The 12,571-nt window shown below is 42.0% G+C and overlaps 1 protein-coding gene across 4 annotated transcripts in view; it reads left to right on the top strand.

Moving 5' to 3' along the window:
* The window catches only part of RTTN (rotatin), a 167,880-nt gene that overhangs the window by 115,521 nt on the left and 39,788 nt on the right, over window positions 1–12,571 (top strand). For all 4 annotated transcript variants that reach the window (XM_081252869.1, XM_081252870.1, XM_081252871.1 and 1 more), the window contains exons 41-44: window positions 4,406–4,511; window positions 5,268–5,365; window positions 7,133–7,210; window positions 11,080–11,206. In XM_081252869.1, coding sequence (XP_081108995.1) covers window positions 4,406–4,511; window positions 5,268–5,365; window positions 7,133–7,210; window positions 11,080–11,206 — 409 coding nt within the window. The remainder of the gene's footprint in view (window positions 1–4,405; window positions 4,512–5,267; window positions 5,366–7,132; window positions 7,211–11,079; window positions 11,207–12,571) is intronic.

Raw genomic sequence — 12,571 nt, 5'->3', positions numbered from 1 at the left:
AGTTTCTTTCTGCCTATGGTTTCTCGCTCTGTATCCTCTTGATTTGTTTTGCGTGTCTGCGTCGTCCAGTAGCTAGTCGTCTGTCACTTCACCTGTTGCGTGTGGAATCTTAGCCTCCCCTCCTGCCCCCGGCTTCCCACCCTTACAGGGTGTCCGGCTCCGATGCTGCAGCTCCTTGTCAGTCTGCAGTAAGAGCTAAGTGGGAGACGGAATTAAATCCTGTGCTCTGGCCTTTGGTCTGTATTGAAAAGTGTGTGGATTTACTAGACGTTAGTTCTCTATTTCTTTCTTTCTTTTTTTTTTTTTTTTTGTTTTGGGTTTTCATACCAGTTTTACCACCTACACATTTTCAACTGCCAGTTTTTTAAGTTTTTTTTACCCAAAGTAGGGAACTTCTGCCACCTTCTCTCATTTCCCTCTTCTCAGAGGTGACTCCTTGTACCTCTTTAGCTTATTATTTTATAGTTTCCCTTCCATGTCTCTAAATAACATGCTTGTATTTCTTTATCTTGGTTATTCAGTTTTAGACGCTGTTGATTTTCTCGTGTGGAAAATGAGACTTTTTTCTTTTTCTTTTTCTTTTTTTTTTTTTTTTTTTTTGCGGTACGCAGGCTTCTCACTGCTGTGGCCTCTCCCGTTGCGGAGCACAGGCTCCGGACGCGCAGGCTCAGCGGCCATGGCTCACGGGCCCAGCCGCTCCACGGCATGTGGGATCCTCCTGGACCGGGGCACGAACCCGTGTCCCCTTCATTGGCAGGCGGACTGTCAACCACTGCGCCACCAGGGAAGCCCCCGAAAATGAGACTTTTAACTCTCTTTCCATGTCCCACCTACCTACCCAACCGCAGTGGGTTCCCCTCTCATTCCCCCAGTATTACATAGCTTCACATTGACTAGGATTAGGCAGGGTGTAGTGTTAAACTGTGAAAACGTTATACACAACTGAACCATGTTGCAGTGTTCACCTTTCTTTTCCTGCACAGCTTTCTTTTTCCTTAGAGGTAATTGTATTATTTTTCATTTGATGAGTTTTCTCTTATCACTGGAAAGCTCCTTGTTCTTTGCCAGCCATTGAATGTCTTCCTAGTATAGTCAGAAATGTCAGGACTTATATCAGCTTCATCTTCCGGAAGAAATCACTCCCGATTCCTTCTGACCTGGTTGGTGCCCAGTGTCATCCTGGGGTCTCCATTCACTTCCTTCCTGGGGAATTCCTTCACCTCTCTGTCTTTTCCTGTGAGCCCCTGTGCCCCGTGCCTTCTTTGGGTAGAGTCTCTTTTCCAGCAGCTTCCAGAGAAAAGGTGCATAGGAGGCTTTTTTGAAATCTAGCCACGCTTCCATTTAATTTATAGTTTAGCCAAGTGAGAATTCTAGACTGGAAATCATTCTCTTCAGAGTTTTAAAAGCATTCGTCTATTTCCTTTAACTTTTCACGTTACTGTCGAGAATTCTGAAGTCATTGTGATTCCTGGTATCTCTCTCCTGGAAGTTTTTAGAATTTTTTTTTTTGTCCCTAGTATTCTGCCTTTTCCTGATGAAGTACCTAGGTGTGGGTCTCTTTTTTCTGTTGTGCTGGGCTTTCTTGGGGGTTCTTTTCATCTGTAAACTCCTGTTTTTTAATGACTTCATTGACATTCCCTCCACTTTATAGGCTCTGTGTGCTGGGAACTTTTGTTAACTTTTCTTCTTCCTACATAATCTCTCTTTTCTTCTTTTTCCTCTCATGATTTTGTTTTCTGTCCCCTGCTGTGGGAGCTTTTGTCAGATGTCTGGTAATCTTGGTTGTCTGTTATATTTCAAACTGGGAGACATAAAGCAGGTGGATGCTCTGAGCATGTGAGCGGCGCTGGTGAGCTGCAGGCTCTGTGCGGGAGGGATCTGGCTGGGTCGTTTTGTGACCCTGTCTCGGTGAGCTTGTCACATTCCCAAGAGCGGAATCTTCCGACCTCCTGCCTGGGGTTGAAAACCCACCTGCCAACTGTTTTGCAGCAAAGTTGGAGAGAGCTGGGGTCTTAGAATTTAATTTGAACAGTTTCACTTAATCCTTCCTTGTTTTCAGTAGAACACCCTCACCTACACAGGTGCCGAATCTCTGCCAGTTTAGAATCCTTCTAACTCATCCTCTCCAGAGACTGAACCTCCAGTTTTTTACAAGGATTGGGGAGGAAGAGTGGCTTGGCTGCACAGAGCCTGATGGGAAGAATCTGGTCCCATGTAACTGCTCCTCAGAGATTTTTCAAACAGTCCTCCTTCACTCTCCCCGGGGTACATGGTACTAAGTTTCCTCAGCCGTTGTCAATTCAGTGTATGGACTGGGGTGATACTCAGTTTTTCTCACTCACCGCTTAGAATCTGGATTCTCAAGCCTGCGAGTGCATTGGCCGTTCATCCATCGACTTTCTAGTTTCCAAACTTGCATGTGCGTGTGTGTGTGTGTGTGTGTGTGTTTAATCCCATTTCTGTCATTTTAATGAGATTTCACTAGAGAATAAAAGACACATCTGTGTGCACAACTCTTTCCCTAGAAGTCTTACCTCCTTTTTTCCCTCATTGCTGCAGATAGTAGATGAGTAGAGTTTTTCAATGAGCTCAGCTTTGTTTTTCTCGAGTCACTAATACGTGCAAATTCAATAAGGATGTGTTTGTGAGAGCAGTTTTCCTATTAATGGTGAAGATTTTTTATAGACAAATTGGGATTCTCATAGGTAACTCTAATGATTATATTCCATAGATATTCATCATCCTATAACACTTCACTGCCTTTTCACCCCTTTCTCATGGTCACACTCAGCGTGGTCTTTATCAAGCATCCCTGGCCTGGCCATTTAACATCTAACATTGGCCAGACAGGGACCTGCCTGGTTCAAGGCAGCGACCTAAGTGAGATATTTAAGATGGAATCACTGCCCCTGGTGGGAGGGCTGGGAGGCCCCCCCACTTTACTCTGCAGGCTCCTCCAGCATCATGCTGCCGTGTAGGCCAGGCTGAAATTGTAAATGGAGTTGCACCTGTGTAATTATGCTGTACTATATTTTATGTAAAGTTATGTCATTTAAGCTTAATTTTAATAATACTATACGGCTGGATCATTTTTAAATTACTGGTAGAAGGAAAAGTTATGAATTTGAATGATATCTAATATTTATAAACCAAACGAAGAACTTCTAGATTCTTCAACTTGAGCTTATGAACCCCTTGAACTTGTAATAAAAATGTACTCATATATCCACCTGAGAATCTTACCATGAAAAATTCACCTGAATCTAGTCAACCCTTTAGAGCTAAAACACCCAGTAAATGGGAAATAATAGAGGAGAGAAGACAAATTAAAATCATTATAAGGAAGCAAACAGACTGTTCCATAATGTGAGCCATTCTGTAGGATGACTGATCTGGTTTATTCAACGTCTCAACAACAACAGTGAAAAACCCTGGTGGGTGGGGTGGGGTGGGGGGAAGAGGCAGGTGATCGTAGGAGATATAATGTACAGATATGATGTGAATGTTCCATTGGGTCCTGATTCCAATAAGCCAACTGTGAGAAGACATTTTTGAGACAAGAGAAAATCTGAATTTTGACTGCATATTAGCTGATACCAAGAAATTATTGATAAGTAGTTTAGGCATGATAATGGGTTTATGGTTATGTATACTGGAGTGTGCCATTTTATGATATCTACTGTTTACTTTAAAATACTTTAGCCAAAAATGTTTTAAAAGAGTATGAGGATTTGTTATCCTGTTTTTTCTACTCTTACACATACTTGAATTTTTTATAATGAAAGATTTTTAACTCATAAATTCAAATGTATAAAGGAAATATACCAAAATATCAGCATTTTCAAAATTACAAGTGATTTTTTCATTTATGTGAGAGTCAAAAAATTAAGTCATATTTTTTTTGAAAAACATGCCACACAGTAGGTTAATGTTGCTCTAGAAATGAAAGATGGAAAGAACCAAATCACCTGAGATACAGGGGTACATTGAGTAGAAATTGAGGGAGGGGAATGTGTCTCAAGAAGAAGACAGGAGGAATTTGATAACAGTTCTCCAATTCCACAGTTTTCCAAGGGCCCTTTTAAATAAGTTACACATGTGTTCATATATTCCCTAGTGAATTTAAGTGTATAAACTTGCTATGTGTTAGTATTAAACATAGCTTTTTTCTTTAGATGATGAGCCTTTGAGAATGATTTTTGGTCTTTTCCATATTATAAATTTCTTATTCAGTCTTATCCACATAGAGCATTCTCAAATCTTAATAATTTTTCAGATTCCAGTGAATTTCATGGAATAGTTGAAAACTAACCATAGCTTTTAAATGGAATGCATCTTTTATTCACAACCATTTTGCTCCAGCTTAAGTTTTTCTCGAAGGCAGTTTGATATATGTTCTTTGCAGTGTTACGAAGGAAAATCCTCCAGAGATGTCCTGAAAAGAGTCACAGTGAATGCGCTGATGTCGCTTCTGGCCGTCAGTAGAAGAGCACAGAAACACGCGCTGAAGGGTGAGCCACCTGACACATCAGCTCCTTTTATGGCATGCTTTCAATTCGTATATTGTACTGCCTCTTCACTTTAATTTTCTTTGGACTCAAGTGTAAAGAACTTTAGTATCACTAAAAAAACATAGGTTTTATTTTCCCTGTACAGAAACATAGTAAACATGCATTGCTTTTAAAATAAAAAGATTACACACGTAGATTATTTTTTGTGTAATGATTCTGACTGCAGAGAATCTATATCTAAATATTAGAGAAGCTTTTAAAAGTAGCACATCACTCAGTAATCTTAATCATAATCTTAACTACAAGCACATATTGCACACGTGAAGAAATCACGTACTTTTGATAGTAATAACAACTGCATTAGATGATCCTGTAGTTTCATAGAAATTTCCCCTCTAGGATGTCATAATTTCTCATCTGGAATCAGGGAACACAGGTCTCAGAGATGAAAGAGAACATCAAGCAGCAACATCAAGCCCACTAATTTGAGTTGTGACTTTGCTACTGAAACAAACTCTGCACTCCTCCAATATAAATGAGACATGGGTGGTATCATACTAAGTGGAAAACAAGTGGGCTTTAGCATTTTAGTTCTCGTACATTTTTATCCTCTGATTCATTAATGTTTCACTGAAAGTGCGAAAATGAAGTTGGTTGGAAATAGAAAATGTTATTTTTTTGAGAGTTTGTTACGTGTAGTTTTAACTGTTTTGGAAATGGAATATCCTTTTGATTGTTTTGGATTTTCCCTTTCAGCCGATCTAATAGACAGTTGCGTGGAGCAGATGAAGCACGTTCATGCACAGCTGAACCTGGAATCTTTGAGGCCTGGGAGGGCAGCACTGAAGAAGAAGGTGACTGAATTCTCAAATTCTGGGAGGCAGGAATGGCCATACGTAGAGACTGTCTCTCCAGTATCTTTGTGCTTATAAATGACACCAATGTTTGGTTGAAATGAGTGTCTGTTTTAGAAGAAAGGTACAGCCGAATAAATGAATGAGATTTCTACATTAGCAGGTTTGCGTTCGGGGTTTGTGTGTGTGTGTGTGTGTGAGTTCTCACTTGAAAATCTTTTAATGATATTTATATATTATATGTTGTTGTTATAAACATTTTGGAGTGTGCATGATACATTTTTATACTACAAAAAGAAAATCTTTCTCTCATAGGTTCACTAGGAATGAGATAACTTCCTAAGTGTTTTCTGTATGGTAGGCACTGTTCTAAACATTTCATATTTATTATCCCCTGCACACTCATGACACCACAGTCACATAACTGATAATGGATAAAGCCACTGTTTGCCCCATATCTGGGTGGTTGCAGAGCTCGTATTCCTAATCGTGTTTATTTCCTTCCGTGACTTCTGAATGTCTCTTTTAAGCGTTGAGTCTGCTGGACTCATGTTCAAGCTGCATTTTCACTGTAAACTTGAAATAACACAGGTTTTTTAAAAAATTATATTTTGTATTGAGGTAACATTGGTTTATAACATTATATGTTTCATGTGTACGACATTATATTTCTATTTCTTTATACGCTACACCATACTCATCACCAAAAGTTTAGTTTCCATCTGTCACTGTAGAGTTGACTCCCTTTACCCTTTTTGCCCTCCCCCTCATCACTTCCCTTTTTGGTAACCACTGCTCTGGTCTCTATATCTCTGTGTTTGTTTTTATTTGGTTTGGTTTGTTCATTTATTTGGATTTTGTTTGTTTGTTTGTTTGTTTTTTATATTCCACATGTGGTTGTAATGGTGCAACATTTGTCTTCCTCTGTCTGACTTTTTTAACTTAGCATAGTGCCCTCAAGGTCCATCTGTGTTACTGCAAACAGCAGGATTTTTGTGTGTGTGTGTGTGTGTGTGTGTGGCTGAGTAATATTCCATTGGATATATACACCACATGTTTTTAATCCATTCATCTGTCAGTGGTCACTTAGGTTGCTTTCATATCTGGACTATTGGAAATAACAGTTTTTATATAATAGCAATGGTTAATACTAATAACTATGGTTAAAAAGATCTGCCACACAGGCTTATCGAGAAAAATGAATATGTGTATATGTTTAAGTATATCTATTATATATATATATATATATATATATATATATATATAAAAGACCATTATTGCAGCGGTCTATGTAATAACTAGTTTCTACTGCATTTGATAAGAAACCAAGAAAAAGCCATATTTGATCATTTCATTGGTCCAGGGACTTATATGTTTGTCAGTTTCTTTTCTTGCCTCTTTTCCTTTTTCCTCTCATGCAGAGGCCCTTTACTTAATCATTGAGAGTGTCAGCCAACACCTGATATGACTGAAAACCAGTCAGTACCTGCTTCACTTTATCGAGATGAAACATGGAGCTTATTATATATCTCAGCTCCTCTGTGCTTGATAGAACAGAAATAGCTTTTTCTTGGTGGATGCGCTTCTTGAGATACGGTCATCTTTCAGAGATCATTAGCCTGTCAGTTCCCTCAAAGCTATGGTGGTCAGGCACAGTGAGAGCATAGCTGCATTGTAATGTGACCCAGGGGAGAAGGAATTACTGTATGTAAAAAGTGGAATATGCTATTGTTGTTCACAGTTTTCAACTGCTTTTTGTTTAAACAGGAGGATGGTTTTACTAAAGAGTTAAACATTGCCATGCAGCTCCTAAGAAATTGTCTTTATCAGAATGAAGAATGTAAAGTAAGTAGAGCTTCTTTTCAAAATTTTGATAGTGCTGTTATTAAACAGTTTAAATTTTATATGAGATAATTAGGGAAAATGGAAAACTCTTCGAATTTTTTTTTGATGCACAGTTGATTGGTTTGTAAGCTCAGTGTTCATTCTCAGAAATGTATGCACCTAATCTTTTAATTCCTCAACCCTGATGACATTTCTTTTTTTTTTTTTTTTTTTGCGGTATGGGGGCCTCTCACTGTTGTGGCCTCTCCTGTTGCGGAGCACAGGCTCTGGACGCGCAGGCTCAGCGGCCTATGGCTCACGGGCCCAGACGCTCCACGGCATGTGGGATCTTCCCGGACCGGGGCACGAACCCGTGTCCCCTGCATCGGCAGGTGGACTCTCAACCACTGCGCCACCAGGGAATCCCCCGATGACATTTCTTATGTCGGCGTTTTAACTTTATCACTGAAACTAACTTCAGGCAGCTAAAGCACACTTGAGCCTCTTTTTTTCTACTGGTAGCCATTTCGGTTGTTTTTTTTTTTTAACTAAGATGGAATGAATGGCTGTGTATGTCTTTTTTTTTTTTAATTAATTTATTTATTTTTGGCTGCATTGGGTCTTCGTTGCTGCACGCGGGCTCTTCTCTAGGCGTGGCGAGCAGGGGCTACTCTTCGTTGCAGTGCATGGGCTTCTCATTGCAGTGGCCTCTCTTTGTTGTGGAGCACGGGCTCTAGGCTTGCGGGCTTCAGTAGTTGTGGCACGCGGGCTCAGTAGTTGTGGCTCGCAGGCTCTAGAGCGCGGGCTCAGTAGTTGTGGTGCACGGGCTTAGTAGCTCCACGGCATGTGGGAATCTTCCCGGACCAGGGCTCAAACCTGTGTCCCCTGTATTGGCAGGCAGATTCTTAACCACTGCGCCACCAGGGAAGTCCCATGGCTATGTATGTATCTTAAGGCAGAATTTTTTCAAAGGTGGTTGTTAGACAACTGTCCAAGGGGATAAGTAGAGGTGTCTGCATCCATAGGAAAGAAGATGAGGGTGTCTCCCGCTTCAGAGGAGAAATCGCTTACTGCTATTGCTGAGTGTGGGCCTGTTGACGTCCAGGAGGTTCCTCACTCCCAGCCCTGCCGCAGCCCCTCTGTTGTTTTGCTCTGTCTGTGAGCACTGATGCTGTCATTTAACACAGCCGTTGGTGCTGTTATACAGGATATAGTATCTGGAACACTTTGATTTGCTTGGTCATAGTGATACGACACTTTTGAAGAACTAGCTTCCACACAGAATTACTATGGAAAATGAGTAAGATGAAGATAAATTACAGAAGTTTTGTTTTTTAAAAAAATTTCTTACCTTTTTTGTTTTTAGTTGTGATAAAACTGGAAAATACATACTATATCTAGGAAATGAACATCTTGAACACATGTCCCTTAAACTGTGTAAAATAATTTGTTCAAGACACATGACTAACAATTTACATTTCAAAGCAATTTGATGGGAATTAAGCATTGATAGATTTCATTAAGATTCCCAGTGGTACAAACTTTTTACTCCAAATAGAGGTGTCATTTACTAAGTTTGTTAGGGTCCTTGTGACTGGGTGCAGTTAGTATGCATCCGTGACCCCTCAGTCAGGCAACACGCCAGCACACTTTCCAAGTAGGATCTGCCTGTGGATTTCCGAGATGCTCGCCTGGGTACTGGTTGTAAGTGTAGTGTTCACATTTGTAACACATCAGCCAACTATGAAAGTGTAATCTCTCCATAAGTCACGTGTTTCTGCATTTCCAAGTTGTTTAATAAGGAATAAATCCAAAGAAGAATATTTAGATTACTCTTGAGAATAGACATAGTTCTAGGGGGCAGAGATTCTTAATCTCTTTTCCTGTTCCAGCTCACCTGAGGTGGGTGACGCACTCCCATCACTAACTCTTGGTCACTCTTGTGGTGATTCGCCAAGTCACCCATGCCTCCCCACCCCGCTGTCTATACGTATGACACGGAGGAGTTTCCATACCGGAAAGGTCACCGGGGCTGTGAGGTAGATGGAATGAAGAGCGGGCAAAGTTAGAGGGGGTGAATGTGCTGGTGCAGCAAGAGGTGACGAGACCTTAGCTGGGCAGGGAGAGCGGGGAAGGAGGGAGGGGAGCAAATGCGAGAGACGGAGGAGAAAGAAGAGGGATGTAGAATGACTTCCGGGCTCAAGTCTGCCGCAGGCGTGCCTAACAGAGCGGCCTGTAGCCGTGAGGGATCCTCGTGTTGGGTTCGCACATCGCAGTGTAAAGAGCCTTCGGGCTCTCGGGGTGGAGAATGGCTGGTAGTCAGTGGATTACAGGGCTCTGGGACTCTGAGGGGCGGCGTGGGCTGGGGATCTTAGGAGCCAGCAGTGCACAGAGGTGTTTGTAGCCGTGACTATTGTTGACATTTCCCAAGACAGCATATAGTGAAAGCCTAGGTCATGTCCTCAGAAAATACAACTATTGAAGAGGAGACAGAGAACAGCTGAGAAGGGAATGCTGGAGAGAGTTTGGAGGTAATCTAGGATAGAGGGGCTGCATGGAAACGAAGAACAAAGAGCCCTTGATAGTGGCCACAGTGCCTGAGGGTTTGACAGCTCTAAAGGTAGGAGCGATTTTACTAGCCTCACCAGTTCGGAACAGAAATTGAAGTAAGCTGAAGGTTAAGTAATAGCTGGGAAATAACAGCAGTAAGAGCACTCTTCCTAGGAGCTTGGCTCTGAAAAGCAGCAGTTACAATTGAGGACATATAGCATCAAAGGAAGCTAGTCTGCATGTTTACTCCTGACACGTAAAGTGCTTAAATATAAACAGAAATGAGCAAATCGGGGCCTAGTTATTAAAGAGACAGGAAGGGAAGAGCTAATGGATGGATAAAGATCCCTGAGGAGGCACGCGGGGCTGTGTTCCAGAACACAGGTGGACGGATGAGTCTCTGCCCAAAGAGGAGCACCTGTTGCTCCCTGCCAGGAAGGAAGGATGGGTGCAGGGACACGCAGATACACCATGTGCACGGAACGGCAGAGTAGAGCAGGAGCTCGCACCTCGCCGTTCCTGCCTTCTGTGTGAGACAGGAAGCAGGGTCGTCTGCGGCAGTCGTAGGGCTGTGCTCCAGGCCTGCGGGGAGTGGGGAGTAACATTGGGAATAACCTGCCCACTCTCTTTATGGAGCATTGATACTCCATAAAATTGTGTAGGGCATTATATGAGGCCCACATGTGTGCACATGGCTCTACAAATTGCCTAGTAACTCTGTTCATTAAAAAAATTGTTGCGTTTACTGCCGATAGTTACATTTTATCCATAATATTGTCCCAGCGGTAACTGATCTTCGTAATAAAAACTGAGTTACTTAAGAATTATTGATTTAGCATAATATTTTGACTGAAGTTTATCATATTCAACTTATTTCAAAACAGTAATCTACTTCTGATCTATCTGTCTAGCCACACATATTAGATATATACACATATACCTACACACAGGGAGAACTCAGAATTGATCAGAATGTTTCCTTAACCAGAAAATCCCTTTTCTTAACCATATCATAGCATTTATAAGAGTTTATTTAATGTCGCAAGATATCACTGTCTTGCTTAATTTACATGTTCAGAAGCTGTTTTTCTACATTTCTGACCTAAGCTGCGTATCCTGGTCACCCCAGTGTTGCAGGGACTTCCTGAGACTGGTCAGGCTTGTGGTCAGGGCAGTCCGGGTTGCAAGGTGCTGAATCTATCCATAGGATTCCTTTCTCTAATCAGAACACAAATCAATTCAGTTTTTGTCTCATGTCGGTGACAAGTTTTTTGGCTTTGATTTTAATTTATATTTTCATTATTCAGACTAATGCTGCCCTTGTTTCCTTCCTGCTACAGGAGGCAGCCCTGGAAGCTCATCTCGTCCCTGTCTTGCACTGTCTCTGGCCTTGGCTTTTGATGGATGATTCACTGATGCAAACTGCCCTGCAGCTGCTTTGTGTCTATACTGCAAATTTTCCAAATGGTAAATGGAACCCAACGCTGCCTTTCAAAAATACACTACAATACTAATCTTATGTAATGTTGTTAAAGTGGAAAAATGAATATACATTTTGAAGTGTTTCTTCCACTTATTTGAGGGTATGTTGGTTAGAGGTATGCTTTCTCATAGGTATTATAAGAACGAGCAGTTACGTTAGTATATGTTTGATGAGACAGGAGAGTCATTAGACAGCTCAGGGAATAGAGAGGGAGAAACTGTCGTGATTATGTGGCAGCGGAACATTGAATTTAAGAGGAAAATTGAGAGTGAAAATTATGATGGAAGACCTTAAAAACACGTTAAGGTTAAAACTTTAAGAGATTCTAGAGCAGGAGGCTGGCGTGATGAAAGGTAGTTCTGGGTTCGGTTGGCTTGGCAACAGTTGGTATCGTTGGGGTGCCTCTTTCATTCCTGCATTTGACAGACTTTTTATTGAGAGCCTCCCGGGCCCTGCATTGTTAGAGGCCAGCAACCAAGAGAGAGCGGAGCAGGCGGGGAGGTGACGTGGGAAGAGGAGGAGGAGGTGTGAGGTAGCTGTTTGAGGGGAAGGAGGTGGGGGGCATTGCGGGCAGTGTGAAGTTCCCATGTAAACTTAGGGTCACAGATTTAAGGTTTAGTCAGCAAGTTTAAGGTTTGCGTGCTTTTTCTAGCAACAGTCAGCAGCGTAGCAATTGGATTCGCCCGGTATCAATAGACAGACAGAGAAAGGACCGGAACTGAGAATATTCACAGCCATCTTGTCACTGCTGTGTGCTGGGGGTGGCTTTTTCCTCCACCCTGGAGCCGCCTGTCCTGTCGCCTGTCCTGTCGCCCACTCCGCGTGCCTCTGGCCATGTGAGCTGGCGGGAACAGAGCCTCAGGCTCTGTGGTGTATGGAGAGCACTGCAGGACAGCGTCGTCCTTGTTTTCAGGCCGCTGCTGTTGACTCTCCCGTCCTCACTTCTGCTCTCACTGCCCCCCACTGCCTCTCGCAGTGTGACCGGCGGGGCACGGCGGTCTCTGAAGTGTGGCCTCTGCACATCATCCTTCTTTACCCCACCCGTCACTCCTTAATTTAGGGTTTAGGGAGATGTGCTTAGGGGAAGAAAAGAATCCGTTGCAAGATACTGAGCAAAAGAAACATATATTGGGTTGGCCAAAGTTTGGGGTTGTTCCATAAGATGCTACAGAAAAACCCGAACGAACTTTTGGCCAACCCAATACTTTACCATAGATCTTTGAAACCATAATCTGTGTTACTTACATACTTACAGTTGATGCAAATATTAGAATGTGGCTCTAATTGAGGAAGAAGCTTTTTATTTTCCTGTCTTGTTTGTTTCCAAGCAAACCTGCATCATTTAGTGA

Source organism: Mesoplodon bidens (assembly GCF_964165515.1).
Source record: "Mesoplodon bidens genome assembly, chromosome: 13".
In the NCBI taxonomy this organism is placed as follows: Eukaryota; Metazoa; Chordata; class Mammalia; order Artiodactyla; family Ziphiidae; genus Mesoplodon; species Mesoplodon bidens.
The sequence above is the reverse complement of the archived record's forward strand: the minus strand, read 5'-3'. Positions and strand labels throughout refer to the sequence as shown.